Source organism: Capricornis sumatraensis, chromosome 5 (assembly GCF_032405125.1).
Source record: "Capricornis sumatraensis isolate serow.1 chromosome 5, serow.2, whole genome shotgun sequence".
Classification (NCBI taxonomy): domain Eukaryota; kingdom Metazoa; phylum Chordata; class Mammalia; order Artiodactyla; family Bovidae; genus Capricornis; species Capricornis sumatraensis.
In genome coordinates this window covers 52,217,374-52,239,855 of record NC_091073.1, presented here as the reverse complement: position 1 = coordinate 52,239,855, position 22,482 = coordinate 52,217,374, and the positions used below count along the sequence as shown (strand labels likewise).

Here is a 22,482-nt window from a genome sequence, read left to right as displayed (position 1 = left end):
GAGTGACGTTAACAGATCAAGATTTAAGGGTTGCAGTATTTTAATTTTTGGTCTTAGATACATGCATACCTTTTAAAAACTTACTAATGCTTTTGTTTCAAAGTAATAACATCATGAGTGTGATACTATAAATCTGAGAATAAAGATATTTTCTTTAGGATTTTCATGTTAATACAGGGTGAAAATCTGCTGTGTTTTTATAGCCTCATAATATTTATTACATCTACAAATCTGACTCCTTAATATATCAGCTGTTCTTAAATACATAAGTCTTTTTAAACAATAGCGTAGTATAGTGAAAAGAGCTCTAGACTGAAAGTTGGGAAATAGGAGTGACCTTACAGCTGACATACTGGGTGGCCTTGGGCAAGTCATTTATCTCTCTGTTCTTCATTTCCTCCATCCAAGCCAACAAAAGGAGGAACAAAATTTTTGCATTTCCAACATCAGAAGGTCATTGAGGAAAAATGAACTAACCTCTAAGATAACTTTAAAATAAGAAAATGCTAAAATTTAGACATTGCCATTATTGTTATAAATATTTTCTTAAAGAATATATGAATCTGACTTAGAAAGATTCAATTAATTATATACCTCTTCCTCAAACTTTGGAAATATATCAAATATGATGCTAAAAATTGGAGCGGTAGTATAAGTAGAAGTCACTGACCAAATATTTATGATCTCTATATACCAAATAAAATAGGTGTTACGATTGCATTATGTGGAGGGTGCTCTAGGAAATGTCTATGGGATGATGAGATGAGATGAAGATACTCATTTTCCTCCCCAACAAAATGAATCTGGAGTCGGCGGGGGCCAGTGTGGAGGTGGGGAAACCTGGGCTAAGGTACAGATTTTGGAAACTCACTATAAGGGTATTTTTTTAAAGCTTTGAGTGCTTTTCACATAGGGAGGTATAGAGAAGAGACTAGTGCCCAGGTCATACTGAGGAAGGCGAGCACAGCATCTAGGGGAAACAGAAGAGGACCCAAAGAAACGGGGAAAATCAAAACATGAGATGCGTCAGTGAAGCCATTGGGAAATAAAGCTTCAGGAAAGTTCAAATGCCAAAGAGAAAGCAAGTAAGGTAAAGACGAAACTATGAAGTTTGGTAGAAGTGATACACAGAGTTAGATGACCGTATTGAAATAACCTCTTAAGAGTTGGTTCTTATGTTGCAAAGCTCTCCAGTGCTAGTATTCTTTGAGCTTAATTCTCTCCCTTACAGAGGAGACCATAACAATTCTTGATTTGAAGAAAAGGCTTTCTTTATCCATGTCTTCATTTTCCTTTCAACGTGCAGATGCTTGCATGCAGTGGAGAGTAGGCATCATAGCTACTTTGTTCACTATAAAATAAATTTTATATAAATATGCTCTGTCTCCATTTCAGTAGTTCTGGATAGTGAAGTCTATATCCCTGAAGTACACATCCTCTTGTCCTCAGCCTATCATTGACAGCATGCGAGAAGTTATTTACTTTAGTCCTTCAAAGGGAAAAAGAAAACAGTTTCAAAAATAGTATGACTCTTTAAAATAGTTTGGAGATAACATATCTGTATGGGATTAAATGAATGGGTTGTTTCACTTTCCTTTATTTTACTTTGGAAAATGAAGTAGAGGCAAAAACTAATAAATTAGGGAGAAAGTAAAATTACAGGGCATGAGAAAATCATAACAATTCTAAAATTCATTATTAGGTTCTCATTAAGAATTTGTTATTTATATTATATATTAGTTAACCAGCAAGTACTTTAGTTAAATGTCATTAATCTGTTCAAAAAGAACCACCATTATTGAGGACAGTGTAAAAATCACTGTTACCATTCTTGCCTAATAGAAACTCTTACACTATTTCCCATCTTAATTATGTTTAGCTCAAACTAAATATTGTAATTCTTACTTCCTGGGCATATGTTAGTTAGTAGATAATCATAAGAAAAATAAATGCCTATTACAGGCCAATTAAGGATACAACAGGTAAAGAGTTAGTTGACTATATATGCATGATACAGTATAACTAATTGCCTAAGTAATTGTCTTTTAAGTGTAAGGTTTGGAGAGTAAGAAAGATGATAAAATATATGTCCTTATTATTATTGGTATATGGTTTTGGAAATTCACAAAAGGGAACTGCATTGCTTAGTGAAATAATGGGAGTATGTGTTCATTCTTTCTGACATCTCAGTATAGAGTATTTAACAGGTGCTTTTTTAGCTCACTCATTTTAAATGAGTTAGGTTCAGGAGTACTAAAAAAGGAAATAACAGAGTTTATCCTGTGGTTGAATATGACTTAAGAGTTTGAATAACTATTGGAGAGATTACTTGTAGTCTTAAAAATTGGCGAAAGGGTGGTTTGGTTTGGCTCAAATATTCAACTTTTTAAACTAAATCACTCACCTTCTCTGCACTGTTGATGGTGTAGTATAGTAAACATGAGATATAATTCAGGAACAGATAATGTGTCTGCCTAAGTAAATCTGTATTTTCATTTTGTTTTCTAGTACCATAACAGCTTGGGGGAAGGACCATGAAAAAGATGCTTTTGAACATATAGTAACACAATTTTCATCAGTGCCTGTATCTGTGGTCAGCGATAGCTACGACATTTATAATGCGTGTGAGAAAACATGGGGTGAAGATCTAAGACATTTAATAGTATCAAGAAGTACAGAGGCACCACTAATAATCAGACCTGATTCTGGAAATCCTCTTGACACTGTATTAAAGGTAAATTTTAATACATAACTTGATTATTAAAGGTGTCAATAGACCAGCTGCATCAACACTACTTTTAATTTCATTCATACACACAGCTTTTCAGAACTATCTGGACCAATCCCCTTATTTTAGAGTTGTACCTCAGAGAGAGTTAATAGATTTGCCCAAGGTCACACATTAATAACTAGAGAAAGTATTTCCAGAGTAAAGGGTTATTAATATGTAACTGTCAAATAGACAATTAAGTACTCTTGACTGTTGAATAGATATTTTCTTTTCTACTTACCTTGAAGATTAATAAATCCGATTACCATTTTAACCAGTCCTGTGATTTGGTTACCAAGTTTGTGGTTTCTTTCTCTGCCTTTATCACAAGTTATTGCTGTACCTTTGAAGGTTTTAATGCAAAAGAAGTATGTGCAAGGTAATGTGGAACAAAAATAATTCAAAAATACTTTTCAAGTAGAGATTCTTTAGTGATACTACTGGTCCTCAATGTAGCCTTGTTGTCTTTTTTTTTTTTCCTTTAAGTCTTTAGGACTTGGTTTACCTTCTTTGAAAAGCACTAACAGAAACAGGTTATTGATGCTTACTACTAGAAAAATAGTGTGCTACATGCTTTGCTTAATTGTGTCGTTGAATCTCCGAAAACCTTATGATCCGTATTACAACTCTGTTTTTTATAGACAAAGAAACCAGCTTAGGTTAAAATTCACTTGCTCAAGGTCAGACAACATGTAATAAAATAAGCCAAGTAGCCACCATAGGTCTTTATGACTATCACCGTCTCTCTTTACCACACTGTGTCCCAGCTGATGATTAGGTGATACATTACCCTTTAAAACAGTGGGGTGTAGAATCAAGGAGGTCTTTCCTATCCTGTTAAGTAATAGACCAGACTGATGGTTTTATCTTAGCCTGAAATATGAACTGATTTGGGTTTAGCAAACTGAACAGGTTTCGTGTTTTTTCTGTTACCTAATAAAAATATACAAATCTAGTTTCAAGAATCAACTGAGTTACCATATAGAATTTTGTCATTGTTAGAATATTAAACCAGTTTATTTAGAAAAAGGGAGTGATTGTTGGGTAGAACCTTTGAATCTCTGAGGAAGCTTTCTGATAAATTTTCAGTCAGTGTTGAAGTATTTCAGCCGCTACCAAACTTTCAATAGTTAGTGAATGAGTTGCACAACTTGTATATTAAGCAATTTGGCTTAAAAAAAATTGGTGTCATTGTTAAGTGAGAAGGACTTCAGAAAATTCAGCTGGATTCATGTTTGAGTTACATCAGACAAATTGAATTATTGGCACAAGCAGAAAAAAATCCAAGTCAAAAGTATCATCATGAGTTTTTTAAATGATATTTTATATACCTTTTAAAAATATTATATTTACCATTGTAAATTTCTAATGTTAAAGGATTTCTTCCCTGAATCTAATTAGAAAAATGTGAGGGAAAAATACGTACGTTTTGAGCCACTTCACAGCATAAATTGACTTGATAGAATATTGCATGCCTGTTCTAAAAATCAAATGGAATTGAGATGAAATTTTAGAAGGCTTATACATGGTAATATAAAATTTAAGTAATTAAATTTTTATATTCAAGATTGTTAGCAAAGTCTGTTTAACTTTGGAAAGTTTTTACACTTTTTTTCAGTCTTATTTTGTGTTGGATGTATATTTTTCCAAACAGGTTTTGGATATTTTAGGTAAGAAGTTTCCTGTTACTGAGAACTCGAAGGGCTACAAGTTGCTACCACCTTATCTTAGAGTTATTCAAGGAGATGGAGTAGATATTAATACCTTACAAGAGGTATGTATTTTATATTAAAAAGTTTCAATAAGGTAATTCTTATAATTAAACTGTTTACTAATTTGGTAACAATAAGTACAGTTGTTACTCTTTTAGTAAGACAGTGTATGTCTTTTCTGTTAAATGCTTAAATTTTATGGATAATAGTAACTTAAAATATAGATGTACCAGCCAAACCATACTCCCAGTCCTCATTGGCCACCATGGATGATGAGCCCAAAGAAGTGTCACTAGGAATCAAGAAAATGCCGAGGAGTACTCTTTATATGTAAAACAAAAAGCCTTAACTTTTTGTTTCTTAACACTTTACAAATAGGTCTCAGTTTCAATAGAATGGAACTTCACATACTCTAATAATGTGAAACCTGAATGATACTAGTCTTTTTGATACTGTCCTTTTTCAGATTTATAGAATGGTTTGTTACCTCCTCTAAATTTAGCATTGACTGTTATCACTATTATTGTTAGAGTTAGCCAAACAGTGTAAGTTTTATATTATCTTAAACCGTTTTCCTCTTTTGTTTCTCAAATAAGTTTCTAAAGAACTATAATTTTAATACTTAAAGCACTCCATAACAATTAAGACTATCACTGATACCATGATATAGATTGTCAGCTGTGATAAAGCACTGACATTTTAATGTATACTAGTTTCAGATGATATCCACTTATATAACACAAGTTACCAAAAGAATTTTCTGTTTGAAAGGGTTGGTGTGGTTAGAGGAAGGTCAGTACTCCAGTTATGAACAGTTTGTTTTCTCAAGATTCGTTTAAAAGAAAGAACTATTACATTTAACTCTCAGTACTTCTGTGGTGACATGTATTTAGAGTTCCAAATGAGGTCTGAAATAGATCTCTTAAAATAACAGAAATGAGGTTTCTTCCACCAGCTCTTCCAAACCGCCTTGCCTAAGATAAGTGGAAACTTCCCCAGCTCTTTTAAGACATTTGGTGTTGGGGCATTAGGGGCTTTGATGTACAAAGGAAGAAATAGAAGAAAAGTCTGCAGCAAAGAGGAGGACCTGAATATAGAAATCTCAGTTGGCATATTTAATTGCTGTTGTCTTCTAGCTCAGCTGAATTGAAGGTTTCTGACTTGGTGTCAGTTAAGAACTAGTACCCAGCCTCCGTTTTAACAGGTCCCTTTCAGATGAAGAAACCTGGGCCAGGTACTGTATAAAAGAATATCTGCTAGCCCAGTGCTCTTCCCATGGCTTATCCCTGTCCTTCCTTGTTTAGGGGCAGCTCTTTAAGTTCGGTTATTCCATCAGGTATTTGAACTTCTCTTTAAAAACTGAAGCTCTTTGGCTTTTCTTTTTCTTTAAAGTTGAGAATCAGTTCAGAACTTGAACCTTTTTTTAAAAAATGACTCCATAAACAAAAAGTTAAATCCCAAGACACATAGTCTCTGGCATTGGTAAAACCTTAAACAGAATGGTCAGAGAATGAGTAGTTTGTGTTAATACATGCACTCATTCCTTAAAGGATAATACCTGCTCTCGCTTCATATTGGAGGTGGGTCAAAATAAGTTTTTAGAAGCAAGGAAAGGAATTTATATAGACTTTTTGTCTAGTCAGGTTTCCTTTTAATTTGTATAAAATTTTTTTAAAGTAATATTTCCTCTAATTCTGTAACATCCAGTAACATTAATAGAAAAATTCACATAAACTTTAAATTGTCTAAATTTCGCAGCTTGTGATGGTGAAGCTGTATGGGAAGAACACCTTAAAGAAATTGGTCCTAAAAGACAGAATAAGACATTAGGTGGTACTATTTTTTCTTGTGAATTCCTCATTCTTGTGCTTCTGAGGTGTACCTAACATCAGGTGACAGGTCTGAAACTGTTTTCTCTGTATTTTACCCAGATCTCCTTACCCTCCGTCGGTCGGTCTCCGTTTCTTTTACTCCATTTTTCTGTTCTACTCCTTGTGTTTCTTCTATGTTGAAATTCACTTATTAGAACTTTAATTTCACATTGTTTTATAAGGTCTTCATTATTGTTTTAGTTATACTTGGTTTACAGTTCAGTGAAAAAAATTCAGGGCCCTTGAGTATTTTGAGTTCAAGTGTAATAATAAAAAGACATGAGAATTACTTTAAAATAAATTGCATATGTCTCCATCTTGATTCCTGACATACAACAGGAGCGTTAGACTGAGATTTAAAAAGAAAGTTGCATTTCTAAATGTGGATTTGTTAAAAGATGTAGGTCCTTGGAGTTTATACATTTGTATCTTATAATGTTGAAAATGAGACTTTCCTAGTGGCTCAGTGGTAAAGAATCTGCCTGCCAATGCAGGAGACATGGGTTCAAGCCCTGGATCAGGAAGATCCCCTGGAGAAGGAAATGGCAACCTACTCCACTATTCTTGCCTGGTAAATCCCATGGACAGAGAAACCTGTTGGGCTACTTACTGTTCATGGGTGTTGCAAAAGTCAGGTATGACTTAGTGAATAAACAACAGCAACTATTCCTCATTTAGATAAGAGGTCATTTGAGACTCTTGGTATTGGGAAGTATATGACAAATCTGTATGAATAATTTACATAAACCTATTAAACTTGATTTTTATTTTCTACTCACTTCTGAAAGATCTGTTTAAATTTAAAAACCCCATACTTTATAATTACTTCCTTTTGACTAGTATGAAATTAAAAGAATGGTTATTAAACTTTATCTGCTACCTTCTACCATAAAAGTGATTGAGTATGTTACATAAGAAGACAGACACTAGTTAACTAAGTCCTGCCTGGGAAAAAGAAATGCAAATGAGATTGATAATAAAGTAATAAATTAATGTAAATTTTAAATTATGTGTCCCTTGAAAGAAATAGTCTAGTTGTTAGCAGTCTGTGTTTATATAGGTCTCTCTTTCTGGCTTTTTAGATAATCATTTCCCCCAAAAATGATCCAGTGATAAATCTTAACTCCCAATCAGTTCATAGTTTTGTTTATGGCACTAGGGTACCAGCCCGGGTCAGACGACTGCCAGTGCCTCAACTCTTAAATTAGAGGGAGTATTTTACACTTTTTTTAAAATCACTAATATCTGATGATTTTAAGCACCCCCATTACATGACTTGCACTGTGACATGTGACAACAAATTTATTAATGATGAGTAGAGTCACAGAATCTACTAATTTGGGGCAAATATCTGGGCCGCATTGCTTGTGCTACTGGCATCTGGGCAGTAAATTGAAGAGGTAGATGAGAGTTTACTCAAGTAACCTTGTGTATTGATAGCCATTTTTTTCTACCTCTCATTCCCTTTATTCCCCCAACCTAAACCACAATCACTGATAACAGTACAAATTCAGGAACTTTGAATGAAATCCCCTCCTTCTACACTTATTCCTTGGGCTTCCCTTTTTGAGGTGAGTGGGTCTTTTAAAAGAAAAAAAGTGGGATGTAACTTCATGTAGGCTTTATTCGTAGCTCTTTATTTACTGTCTTATAGACAGCTTTAGATGGTTTATTCATCAGTACAGCCCATGGAAAAATAACTTCTTTCTACTTCCAAATTACCTGACTTTTTAAATTTTTCTTCTTTAATCTAGATTGTGGAAGGCATGAAGCAAAAAAAATGGAGTATTGAAAATGTTTCCTTCGGTTCTGGTGGAGCCTTGCTACAGAAGTTAACAAGAGATCTCTTGAATTGTTCCTTCAAATGTAGTTATGTTGTAACCAATGGCCTTGGGGTATGTCCTTAAACTTCTACTCTTGTGTAGTTACCATCTTCTTTATGTGTAACCCTAGAATATGCCTAGAATACATATATTGAATGCAATCGTCGAAGGATAATATGGTCCTAAACTATTACTGTGTTGTATCCCTGACAATACTCAGAAATGGGAAAAGTAAGAGATAGCACGTGATAACTTGACTTCAGAAACAAAGAAAGACTTAGAAAAAAGAGGAAAAGTGAGAGATAATTTAAGAGAGATGATGCAGGTCAATTAATTTCTTCTCCTTCAGTATATACCTTTGAATCAAGAAGTTGAGCAAATTTGAATGAGAATGTCAGCTCACCTGGGCTTCCCAGGTGGCGCTAGTGGTAAAGAACCTGCCTGCCAATACAGAAGATACAAGAGACTCGGGTTGGATCCCTGGGTCAGGAAGATCCCCTGGAGGAGGGCATGGCAACCCACTCCAGGATTCTTGCCTGGAGAATCCCTGTGGACAGAGGAGCCTGGCAGACTACAGTCCATGGGGTCACAAAGAGTTGGACACGACTGAAGCGGCTTAGCACGCACATACAATCATGTCAGCTACCCATCATGCATTAAAGATAAGCAAATATGTAAACACTGTCAATGTTTTAGGAAGGTGAACTGTGAGGTTTGAGTTGTGACACTAGAATTATTTCCTGGTAGTCTTAGAAGGGGAAACCCAAGCTGCAGTCAGATGAACAACCAACTCTGTAGTAGCTCTTCACACGCACTTAGGAGTCTGTATCAAAGGGTGTGTGTTCAGTTCTGTCGCTAAGTCGTGTGTGACTCTTTGCGACCCCATGGACTTCAGTATACCAGGCCTCCCTGTCCATCACCAACTCCCGGAGCTTACTCAAACTCATGTCCCATCGAGTCGGTGATGCCATCTCATCCTCTGTCGTCCCCTTCTCTCCCGCCTTCAATCTTTCCCAGCATCTTTTCAAATGAGTCAGTTCTTCACATCAGGGTGGCCAAAGTTTTGGAGTTTCAGCTTCAACATCAGTCCTTCCAATGAATATTCAGGACTGATTTCCTCTAGGATGGACTGGTTGGATCTCCGTGCTGTCCAAGGGACTCTCAAGAGTCTTCTCCAACACCACAGTTCAAAAGCATCAGTTTATTGGTGTTCAGCTTTCTTTATACTTCAGCTCTCACATCCATACATGACTACTGGAAAAACCATAGCTTTGACTAGGCAGACCTTTGTGGGCAAAGTAGTCTCTCTGCTTTTTAATATCCTGTCTAGATTTGTCAACTTTTCTTCCAGGGAGCAAGTATCTTAATTTCATGGCTATAGTCACCATCTGCAGTGATTTTGGAGCCCCCAGAAATAAAGTCTCTTACTCTTTCCATTGTTTCCCCATCTATTTGCCATGAACTGATGGGACAAGATGCTATGATCTTTGTTTTCTGAATGTTGAGCTTTAAGCCAGCTTTTCACTCTGCGCTTTGACTTTCATCAAGAGGCTCTCCAGTTCTTCTTCACTTTCGGCCATAAGGGTGGTGTCATCTGCATATCTGAGGTTATTGATATTTCTCCCAGCAGTCTTGATTCCAGTTTGTGCTTCATCCAGTCCAGTATTTCTCATGATTTACTCTGCATATAAGTTAAATAAGCAGCCTGACAGTATGCAGCCTTGACGTACTCCTTTCCCAATTTGGAACCAGTCTGTTGTTCCATGTCCAGTTCTAACTGTTGCTTCTTGACCTGCATACAGGTTTCTCAGGAGGCAGGGAAAGTGGCCTGGTGTTCCCATCTCTTGAAGAATTTTCCACAGATTGTTGTGATCCACACAACAGCTTTGGCATAGTCAATAAAGCAGATGTTTTTCTGGAACTCTCTAACTATTTCGATGATGTGTGTCAGTTCAGTTCTGTCACCCAGTCGTCTCCGATTCTTGGCGACCACATGAATCGCAGCACGCCAGGCCTCCCTGTCCATCACCAACTCCCAGAGTTCACTCAGACTCACGTCCACCAAGTCAGTGATGCCATCCAGCCATCTCATCCTCTGTCCTCCCCTTCTCCTCCTGCCCCCAATCCCTCCCAGCATCAGAGTCTTTTCCATTGAGTCAACTCTTCGCATAAGGTGGCCAAAGTACTGGAGTTTCGGCTTTAGCATCATTCCTTCCAAAGAAATCCCAGGGCTGATCTCCTTCAGAATGGACTGGTTGGATCTCCTTGCAGTCCAGGGGACTCTCAAGAGTCGTCTCCAACACCACAGTTCAAAAGCATCAATTCTTCGGCACTCAGCCTTCTTCACAGTCCAACTCTCACATCCATACATGACCACAGGAAAAACCATAGCCTTGACTAGACGGACCTTAGTCAGCAAAGTAATGTCTCTGCTTTTCAATATACTATCTAGATTGGTCATAACTTTTCTTCCAAGGAGTAAGCGTCTTTTAATTTCATGGCTGCAGTCACCATCTGCAGTGATTTTGGAGCCCCCCGAAAATAAAGTCTGACACTGTTTCCCCATCTCTTTCCCATGAAGTGATGGGACCGGATGCCATGATCTTCATTTTCTGAATGTTGAGGTTTAGGCCAACTTTTTCATTCTCCACTTTCACTTTCATCAAGAGGCTTTTTAGTTCCTCTTCACTTTCTGCCACAAGGGTGGTGTCATCTGCATATCTGAGGTTATTGATATTTCTCCCGGCAGTCTTGATTCCAGCTTGTGTTTCTTCCAGTCCAGCATTTCTCATGATGTACTCTGCATAGAAGTTAAATAAGCAGGGTGACAATATACAGCCCTCATGTACTCCTTTTCCTATTTGGAACCAGTCTGTTGTTTATGTCCAGTTCTAACTGCTGCTTCCTGACCTGCATACAGATTTCTCAAGAGGTAGGTCAGGTGGTCTGGTATTCCTATCTCTTTCAGAATTTTCCATGGTTTATTGTGATCCACACAGTCAAAGCCTTTGGCATAGTCAATAAAGCAGAAATAGGTGTTTTTCTGGAACTCTCTAGCTTTTTCCATGATCCAGGAGATGTTGGCAATTTGATCTCTGGTTCCTCTGCCTTTTGTAAAACCAGCTTGAACATGTGGAAGTTCACGGTTCATGTATTGCTGAAGCCTGGCTTGGAGAATTTTGAGCATTACTTTACTAGCAAGTGAGATGAGTGCAATTGTGCAGTAGTTTGAGCATTCTTTGGCATTGCCTGTCTTTGGGATTGGAATGAAAACTGACCTTTTCCAGTCCTGTGGCCACTGCGGAGTTTTCCAAATGTGCTGGCATATTGAGTGCAGCACTTTCATAGCATCATCTTTCAGGATTTGAAACAGCTCCACTGGAATTCCATCACCTCCGCTAGTTTTGTTCGTAGCAATGCTTTCCAAGGCCCACTTGACTTCACATTCCAGGATGTCTGGCTCTGCATGAGTGATCACACCATCATGATTATCTGGGTCGTGAAGATGTTTTGTACAGTTCTTCTGTGTATTCTTGCCACCTCTTCTTAATATCTTCTGCTTCTGTTAGGTCCAGACCATTTATGTCCTTTACCGGGCCCATCTTTGCATGAAATGTTCCCTTGGTATCTCTAATTTTCTTGAAGAGATCTCTAGTCTTTCCCATTCTGTTGTTTTCCTCTATTTCTTTGCATTGATCGCTGAGGAAGGCTTTCTTATCTCTTCTTGCTATTCTCTGGAACCCTGCATTCAGATGCTTATATCTTTCCTTTTCTCCTTTGCTTTTCACTTCTCTTCTTTTCACAGCTATTTGTAAGGCCTGCCCAGACAGCCATTTTGCTTTTGTGCATTTCTTTTCCATGGGGATGGACTTGATCCCTGTCTCCTGTACAGTGTCACAAACCTCATTCCATAGTTCATCAGGCACTCTATCCATCAGATCTAGGCCCTAAAATCTACTTCTCACTTCCACTGTATAATCATAAGGGATTTGATTTAGGTCATACCTGAATGGTCTAGCAGTCTTCCCTACTTTCTTCAATATGAGTCTGAATTTGGTAATAAGGAGTTCATGATCTGAGCCACAGTCAGCCCCTGGTCTTGTTTTTGTTGACTGAATAGAGCTTCTCCACCTTTGGCTGCAAAGAATATAATCAGTCTGATTTCGGTGTTGACCATCTGGTGATGTCCATGTGTAGAGTCTTCTCTTGTGTTGTTGGAAGAGGGTGTTTGCTATGACCAGTGCATTTTCTTGGCAAAACTCTATTAGTCTTTGCCCTGCTTCATTCCGCATTCCAAGCCCAAATTTGCCTGGTACTCCAGGTGTTTCCTGACTTCCTACTTTTGCATTCCAGTCCCCTGTAATGAAAAGGACATCGTTTTTGGGTGTTAGTTCAAAAAGGTCTTGTAGGTCTTCATAAAACCGTTCAGCTTCAGCTTATTCAGCGTTACTGGCTGGGGCATAGATTTGGATTACCATGATATTGAATGGTTTGCCTTGGGGATGAACAGAAATCATTCTGTCGTTTTTGAGATTGCATCCAAGTACTGCGTTTCGGACTCTTTTGTTGACCATGATGGCTACTCCATTTCTTCTGAGGGATTCCTGCCTGCAGTAGATGATATAATGGTCATCTGAGTTAAATTCACCCGTTCCAGTCCATTTTAGTTCGCTGATTCCTAGAATGTCGATGTTCACTCTTGCTATCTCTTGTTTGACCACCTCCAGTTTGCCTTGATTCATGGACCTGACATTCCAGGTTCTTATGCAATATTGCTCTTTACAGCATCATACCTTGCTTCTATTACCAGTCACATCCACAGCTGGGTATTGTTTTTGCTTTGGCTTCATCCCTTCATTCTTTCTGGAGTTATTTCTCCACTGATCTCCAGTAGCATATTGGGCACCCACTGACCTGGGGAGTTCCTCTTTCAATGTTCTATCATTTTGCCTTTACATACTGTTCATGGGGTTCTCAAGGCAAGAAAACTGAAGTGGCTTGCCATTCCCTTCTCCACTGGATGATACGTGTAAGGGACCCTAAAGACACTTGGGTTCATTTCTCTACCTTAGTTTACCTCCATCATTCTTTGGCGAGGTCTAGATTTCCTTCTTCTGCTCCTCCAGTTGCCTTCTACCTTTCTGATCCTAAAACACTGTGCTCTAGGTCTCTAGGTTCTCAAGGTTGTCTTTACTTCTCATGGTAACAAGATATCACTAATAGAATAAAAAGTAATAAAAGGGAAAAAGTTATGAAGTGGGCAAGCCTTTACTGTAGTAAAATCCTAGTACCCTTGCCACAGATTATAGAGTTGACATGGATTTATTTTTCAGTAACATGCATGTTCTCTACTTAGATCAGTTTAAGGGCGATGCATAATAGAAAAGGGGATACTTTTAGGGTCACATTGTTGACCTCAAGACTTACCGCAGATGGAGTTATTAGTATTCTGCACTAGTATGAAAGGATTTCAAAGATTTGGATTTGGTTCATACCTTTTTTCCTGACAGAGGACTCTCTCCTCCACAACAGGCTAGAGTTATATCTCTAAGAGCTAAATGTAGATTGGTTTAGTTATACCTGCAAAGTACCTTAAAATTTATATAAATTTTATATATACTTTTTTTAATGCGAGTTGAGTGAACATTTCTGATGATTAATCTTCTATTTTTCTAACTTTAATTTGGATTCCAGATTAACGTCTTCAAGGATCCAGTTGCTGATCCCAACAAAAGGTCCAAAAAGGGCCGATTATCTTTACATAGGACACCAGCAGGAAATTTTGTTACGCTTGAGGAAGGAAAAGGAGACCTTGAAGAATATGGTCATGTATGTATTATGCTGATTGGGGTTTGTTTTGTTTTTTAAACAGTAATAAGTTCACTTTTCAAATTAAGAAAGGCTTTTGTGTTTAAAATTATTTTCAGAAAAGTCTTTTCTTGGAGGACAAGAGTGTTATTATAAAATGTTTACAATTGCTGACCTAGCCTACCAAAATAAGATGAAAAATAAGAAATGGCTAGATTTAAATATGAGACCTTTACATTGGGTGAAATATTTTATAAGGAAAAAAAAATGGTGTTCCATATACTTACCAGAAGAGAGTGATTGAGCTTCAATAAGTGTGTGTATTTGATCTTACTCCTATTGCCAATTAGCAGTGCATCAATTCTGAACAGGAATAGTTAGGAATACTTAAAGGATGCTGGTCTTAGACTATTCATAGCTGTCTATGTTACAGTAAAACCGTGGTAATTTTAGTAGATGAAAGAAGGGCTTTCCAAATTCCAAGATGTTGTTAAAGATGATTCCATTTTTTCAAAACAATAGAATCCAGTTCAGATGGTTTTCTTTAGTTTAATTCTCACTGCAATATCTATGGGCTAAAAAGGCAAATTATGTCATCTTAATAGTGTAAGATATAAAAACAGCCTTGCTTCAGATTATAACTAATAAATGAACCAAGTTTTCTGATTTAAGTCAACCAAGCTAGAAATATTTATAGTATGCTTAAAGTAGTCTGTATGCTCATTGACATAGAAAATTACACTTATATTCAACTTCTAGTTTTTATTAATAAGCCACTGGATTAAACAAGAAAATACTCCTTTTTAGAAGGGAATTACTCATAATTGATAAAAATTATAAAAAATTTATTTTTATTCATTATATAATAAAATTGATTCTATTTTAACTTTTGATTCTTTATACTACATAATTCTGCTTATGTTACTTTTATTATATTCTTTTAAGATTTTAAGCCATAATCATCACAGTAAGATTTTTCTGTTATCTTTAATGAGAAATATGTACAAGTTCCTAAAACTTTTAGAATTAGATTTGTTTATATATAGCCTGTTATGCAGCCTTCATTTAACTCTTCTACTACTGAGACTTTGCTGTATTAGTTTACCTCAGATGGACAAAAGTTACTTTAGACATGGTCATAACTGTAACTAAAACAAGACATTGGTTTTAAGAGTATGTGGATTATACTCTAGAACATTTGAGTCAGTAAGCCATTTATGATCATCTAGACATTTTGATTTAACAGGAACCACCCTTCCTCAATAGATTATATTTAAATTTTCATAGTTAAATTCATAAAGAAAATGCCACAGCAAGAGCAGTGTGATTGGAAGCAACACACAGAAGACCATGAACTCAACTCCTCTTATGGGCATGCCAAAATTATAATTATTTACAGGACAAATATTGATGAGAAAGAGCAGAATCTACCAGGAAAAGATCTACAACTAAGAAGGAACTATGACAAGACAGGAGGGGCAGAATCACCATGTAGTCAAGACCCGTATCCACAAGTGGGCAACCCATAGGAGAATAATTACAGAGGTTCTTCCAAAGAAACAAGGGGTCTGAACCCCACCTCAACCTCCCCAGCCTGGGGAGCCTTGCATCCCAGAGAGCCCCAAAAGAATCAGATTCAAAGAGGACCACGCCAAGACACACAGTAATTAAAATGGCAAAAATTAAAGAGAATATTAAAAGCAGCAAGGGAAAAGGAACAACTTACACACACGGGAACTCTCATAAGGTTGTAATTTGACTTTTCAGCAGAAATTCTGCTGGTGAGAGGGATGGCACAATATATTTAAAGTGATGACAGAGTAAAACCTACAACCAAGGATATTCTACCTGAGAAGACTTTCATTTAGATTTGATGAAGAGATCAAAAGATGAGCTGAAGTTCAGTATCACCAAACCAGCTTTACAAGAAATGTTAATAGGAGTAATCTAAGCAGGGGAGAAAAATGCTGTAACTAGAAACATAATAATTACAAAAGGAAAAACCTTGTCAGTAAAGGCAAATGTATAGTAAAGGTAGCAAATCAAGTGTCCACTAAGGAAGTTTAAAAGACAGTAAAATCATCTACATCTGCAATAGCAGTTCAGTGATACACAAAATGAGATGTAAAATATGTCAAAAGCAGTAATGAACCTAAATGGAAGACATGATTCCATGAAATTCCTAGAAAAGAACACTCCCCAATGTAAATCATAGAAATGTTTTCTTAGATCAGTCTCCCAAGGCAAAATCAATAAAAGCAGAAATGAACAAGTGGAATCTAATCAAAAGCTTTTGTACAGCAAAGGAAACCTACCAAAACAAAAAGACAACCTACAGAATGGGAAAGTATTTGCAAATATGACCAGTAAGGGGTTAATATCCAAAATACCCAAGAACCTCATGTAACTTAATATCAAAAAAAAATCCAGTCAAAAAATGGGCAGAAGAACTGAATAGAGCTTTTTTCCAAAGAAGTCATACAGATGGCTAACAGCTATGTGAAAAGATGTTCAACATCGCTGACTGTTAGAAAAATGCACACCAGAACCACAAAAAAGTATCACCTCACACCTGTCAGAATAACAGCTGTCTTCCAAAAGTCTACAAATAACAACTGTTGAATTTGGAGAAAAGAGAACCCTCATACACTGTTGGTGGGAATGTTAACAGGTACAGCCACTATGGAGATTCCTCCAGAAACTAAAAATAGAACTATGATATGATTTAGCAATTGCATTTCTGGGTATATATCCAAAGAAAATGAAAGCACTGATTTGAAACGTGTTCATGAAATAATAAACCCATACATGAAATAATAGCACCATTATTTACAGTAATCCAAGATATGGAAGCAACCTAAGTGTCCATCAACAAATGAATGGGTAAAGAAAATGTGGTGCATGCAACACATGGTGAAATATTACTCAGCTGTTAAAAGTGAAATCTTGTCACTTGAAACAACATCAGTGGACCTGGAGGGTATTATGCCATGTGAAATAAGTCAGAGAAAGATACTGAATGTTATTACTTGTAAAAGGAATCTAAAAAATAAATGAATATAATGAAACAGAAGTAGTGTCACAGATACAGACAACAAATTAGTGTTTACCAGTGGGGAGAGGGAAGCAGGGAGGGGTAAGGTAGGGGAATAGGAGGTACAAACTTCTATGTATAAAATAAGTAAGGTACAAAGACATACTGTACAGCCCAGGGAATATAGCCAATATTTTATAATTTTAAGTGGTTTATAATCTACTAAATCATTACATTGTACACCTGAAACTAATATTGTAAATCAACTATATTTCAATGAAAAAGGATAAAAAGGAAACAACATAGTGACAGAAATATTAGATAATGTTATATGCTCACCTTCAGATGAAATGAAAAACTTTGGGACAATAGATTACTTCTATGGATTTTTCAAGAAAAACTAGAGGCAGATAATTCCTTACTAAAACAGGAATGCTTTGCCAGACTCAAAAGGGAATTTAGTCCTAATTCTCTTAATTTGTCTTTGCTATTTTTGTATGGATCAAATGGATTACATGTGTCAGTGACTTCTGGAATATACATAGTCTTTAAAATCAGTGACTATGTATTAGTCAAGAAATCAGTATCTATTAATGTTTCTGTTTGGGTTTGGTTTCTTATTTTTAGGGTTGACTTTTGTTTGTTTAAGGCAAAAGCTTATGATTAGTAAGTTTAGTAAATTCCAGGTTGATAAGTTTAATCGGTGTCAAGTCTCTTGGCTAGGAACAGAGATGGTCTGGCAGGCTTTCCTTGCTGATCTGTCCGTCAGGATTATTAGCGACAGCCATAGTGCTTCTGGGCAGCCAAAGCAGTAAGCATCTACTAGATTTGTTTTGCCTTTAAGGAAAACTGTTTTAAGAATGTAATACTTGAATCATTCCTTTTCAGAAAGTTAAACATGTCTACATTCCATTTTAGATCTGGGTCTTGCCTCGTCTGCCTGCTCCATCAGCATCCTTTCTATAAATCATTTCATAATGTGAACATTATCAGCATCTCTGTATTTGACTATTGAGTCTAATTCATCTAAGCATTACTGAAAATTTTTGTTTGATAGCCTAATATAACCATTAAATTTCAATATTGTTATATTTGTGCAGGATCTTCTTCACACTGTCTTCAAGAATGGGAAGGTGACAAAAAGCTATTCTTTCGATGAAGTAAGAAAAAATGCACAGCTGAATATCGAACTGGAAGCAGCACCTCATTAGGCTGTTTTATGACTGGGTGTGTGTGTGTGTGCGCCTGCGTATGCGTGTGTGTGTGTTTACGTGCATGCACACACGTGTACCCCTGTGTGTGTGAGTATGTAATACATAATGTTTATTGTACAGATGTGCGGGGGTTCTTTGTGTTTTATGATACATTACAGCCAAATTATTTGTTGGTTTATGGACATACTGCCCTTTTCATTTTTTCTTTTTTCCAGTGTTTAGGTGATCTCAAATTAGGAAATGCTCTTAACCATGTAAAAGATAATTGCTAAAGTAAGCTTTTTAGGGCCCTTTGCCAATAGATAGTAATTCAATCTGGTATTGATCTTTTCACAAACAACCAAGAAACTTTTATATATAACTGAAGATCACATAAAAACAGATTTGCATAAAATTATCATGATTGCTTTATGTTTATATTTAACTTGTATTTTTGTACAAACAGATTGTGTAAGATATATTTAAAGTTTCAGTGATTTAACAGTCTTTCCAACTTTTCATGATTTTTATGAGCACAGACTTTCAAGAAAATACTTGAAAATACATTGCCTTTTGTCCATTAATCAGCAAATAAAACATGGCCTTAACAAAGTTGTTTGTGTTATTGTACAATTTGAAATTATGTCAGGACATACCCAACAGAATTACTAAACCTCACTGCCCCTTGTAAACTATGTATTAATCATTCTACATTAAAGAAAATAATGGTTCTTACTGGAATGTCTAGGCACTGTACAGTGATTATACAAGTCGGTCATTGTATTGTACCAGTGAAATGCCAAATTGACAGGCCTGTACTGCAGTTTTATATGTCAGATATGCCTGTGGCTCTGCACCTCAAGATTTTAAGGAGATTTTTAGAGAGAATTTCTGCTTACACTATAGAATATATACATAAATGTAAAATATTGACAAATATGGAAGTAATTATTTTAAAGTAATTACACTTCTGAATTTATTTTTCCTATTCTATAGTTGCTATGACTGAAATGAATTAGTGGAATGGGTAGTGAGTGTACTTATTTTAGATGTTTTGATTGTTATATTTTTCATTATTAAGTTTTTCAAAAATTAAATTGGATATTCGATTTTATGGACATCACTTACTAATTTTAAACTGAATCCCTCAATAAATAATGCTCAAGCAAGTACTTACTTAAATGAAGATAAATTATCCCAAATGAAAAATAAAATGACATGAGTTTGAAAAGAAGAATCTGATCCCACAGTGGTAATTTGGCTGAATCCGAAGTGTTCAACACTGACATGTTCTAGAGCGATTAACTGCTAGATTCTGAGTCAGTCATCACACCTGACTAGAGACCAGGGTTTTGTAGATTCCTTTCTGTTCTAAGGCCGTGGCCAGCAGGCCAAATTCAGACTATTTTTTTGTAAATACATATTGTCTATGACTGCTTTCTCACAACAACAGTAGAAGTTGAATCATTGCAATAGTGATCCTACAACCCACAACGCCTGAAATGTTTATTATCCGGCCCTTTATAGAAAAGTATGTTAACCCCTGTGGTAAGAAAAAGAGTGTGCCTTGATATGTAGAGTTTTTCTCTTTTGTCTTCTCTTTTTTCATTTAAGAGTCTGATATTAGAAGACTATTTAGAAAAGCTTTAACAATGTGACGTTAAAGTGAAATTTTACAAATTGAAAAGCCATATATTATTTGTCCTAAACAGTTACATGAGAAGGTATTTTATCACTAGAGTAATCTAATTAGAGATGTTATCTTTATTAAGCATCTTTTATAAGCATTATTAAGAAGATGGAGTTTTGCAGATGATCTAATCACTTGTCTAATAAGAACAGTAGCCATCAGCCATACTCCTAGGAAAAGTTTTCATCCTGTATTCCCATCCCTGGTAAAAAATAATTTTAAAGTGATTACTGTTTTTTAAATGTATCCAAGTGAAGAGTAATAGTAAGAAGAACACATAGTTTCTTCATAAAATGTGCTAAGGGGCTTACAGCAAAGGGGACGAAATTTACCGATAACAACTTTGATAACCACTCCTAATTTTGATTTTATTAAACATTGGAATTACACTATAGACGACAGTCTTTGTACACTGAATTTCAGCAATTGCGGAGTATCTAGAAGGGTTTTATTTTAATACTTTTCACTGAATGCTAAAATCTATACATTTGTACATGGCCAGTGATTGGGGGGATGGAATGATTAACTGTGTTAGCTTTCAGCCACTTGGAATTGATAAATCCCAAATCTCCATCACGTAAGCACTTAGTATTTTGGCCATCTCCATTCTGAGAAGCAACTGGTTAACATGGATACCAAATAGAGCTCTATTGTGTCACCCGTAAATCAGCTTAATCTTTCAGATAAAAGCAAATGGCATGTATGAGTTTGCTCTAAATCATTAGATTTGCAGTTAGCAATTAATCCCCCTCAATTCATAATATGAAATATTTGTATTTTAAATAGAAGATAGGAGTTCTGCATTAAGACTCTTTATTTGTACTCTATAAAGTAAAATGGTTTTAATGATTATCCCTTATTTCTTTTCTTGAAATAAATTGTTATGAAAATTTTATAAGGAAATCCATCTTGGAAAACTAGAAAGAGAAAACAGCAAGGTAATTATTGTTCTGTTTGCCATAATTTAGAATTCAAACTTAAACAAGTATTTTGTAGTTTTACATTCCTTTTTAACCCATTCAGTGGAGAATGTCAGCTTTTCTCCCTAGTTGTATGTTAAATCAATCTAATATGTATTCAGCATCAAAGATAAACATGTAATAAACATGGAAATAAAGTTTAGCTCTATTAGTGAAATGTTAAATTTGACTGTGTGCTTCAAATAATGGCATTTCCAGAGTTATCTTTTTTAGGTATTCTTCCAGTTCAAAGAATTAAGAGAATGAAAGAGGGAGAGATTTCTAGGATGACTCTTACTTTCTACCTTGTGTAGCATATGGCAGTGCCTTTTAGTAAAGACACTGGAGGGAGATCAGATTGGGGGGCAGAGAGCACAATTCGTCAGATAAGATTTGAGGTGCCCTCTCAGACATTTAAATGTGAGTTTTAGGTAGTTGGAGACGACAGAGATTTGGACATGAATTTGATGTATAGATGGTCAGTGGAGACATAAGAAGATATGTCTCTCGGCAGGGTGTAGAGTATGGCATAAACAAACCACAGGCTATAGGCCAAATCCAGCCCACCATCTGTTTTCTAAATAAAGTTTTGTTGGAACACAACCACATCGATTAATTATTGTTCATGGCTGTTTTCATGCCACAGTGGCAGAGTTGATTAGTTGTGACAGACTTTATGGCCTGCAAAGCCTAAAATAATTTATTATATGGCCCTTTAAACAAAAATGCATGAATCTCTGCTATAAAGAAAAAAGGGCAAAAACATAAGTATTTTCAAAAGTTACGTGGCAGATGAGCCAGCAAAGGAGACTGACAAGCAGTAGCTAAAGAGGTTAAAGCCAGGAGGAGAATCATGAAAGCCCAGGGGAGAGGCATTTTCCTGCACAGGTGTTGAATACTACTGAGAGATCAAGTTCAGTGAGGGATGTAAAAGCAGCTATTGGATTTGACCTCTTGGTAGCAATAGGCAGCTTAGAGACATTCTCTCTCAGTAGTAGAGGAGGTGCAGGTCAGAAAGAAGCTACCTTACACACCTCCTGAGTGCTGGATGTACAGAGGAGGAGCAAGTGAGGCAACAGGGTCTCCCTTTCCCTTTGTTGTAGCAACTACTTTGTCTCTGAGAAGGATGTGGGAAAACAGAAGAAGTTGAAGACCAAAGAGTTAGAGATCAGTATGGTATTGGGTTCCAAAAAAGGTGGAGGACCATGGAGTCCAAAGCACAAGTGAAAAGATTGACTAGATGTCTAGGAGTGTTTGTAATCTAGAAGATAAAGGAGAAGAAGCCAGACTGTATGCAGGCTTTGGTTTTCTCTGAAATTTGAGACCAGAGCAGATTAAAATGGATATTTTAAAACAATTCTTGTGGAGAGTCAAGTGGCCAGAGGTACTGGAGAGCTATAGAATGGTGACAGAACTTACAGTGAAATCTGCCTCTTGTGGTTTTATTTTTGTTCTCTCCCTAGTAACACCCTGGTGCCTAGGTACAGAGAAAACAGATATACGTGGGATTTTTCCAGGTAAGTCTGATAGAACAAAGGACAATAATTGAATAATTACTAAAATTGAGTTGTTGAAAAATGGTCCTGTGGAATCTAAATGGAATACATTAAGGATGTGAAAGC

At 36.2% G+C, this 22,482-nt stretch overlaps 1 protein-coding gene across 1 annotated transcript in view; it reads left to right on the top strand.

Annotated features, from left to right (window-relative positions):
* Positions 1 to 20,968, top strand: part of NAMPT (nicotinamide phosphoribosyltransferase) — a 42,654-nt gene extending 21,686 nt beyond the window's left edge. The window contains exons 7-11 of the mRNA XM_068972590.1: positions 2,509 to 2,734; positions 4,425 to 4,544; positions 8,108 to 8,248; positions 13,871 to 14,005; positions 18,119 to 20,968. Coding sequence (XP_068828691.1) covers positions 2,509 to 2,734; positions 4,425 to 4,544; positions 8,108 to 8,248; positions 13,871 to 14,005; positions 18,119 to 18,229 — 733 coding nt within the window. The 3' untranslated portion in view covers positions 18,230 to 20,968. The remainder of the gene's footprint in view (positions 1 to 2,508; positions 2,735 to 4,424; positions 4,545 to 8,107; positions 8,249 to 13,870; positions 14,006 to 18,118) is intronic.
* The last annotated feature ends 1,514 nt before the right edge of the window (positions 20,969 to 22,482 follow it).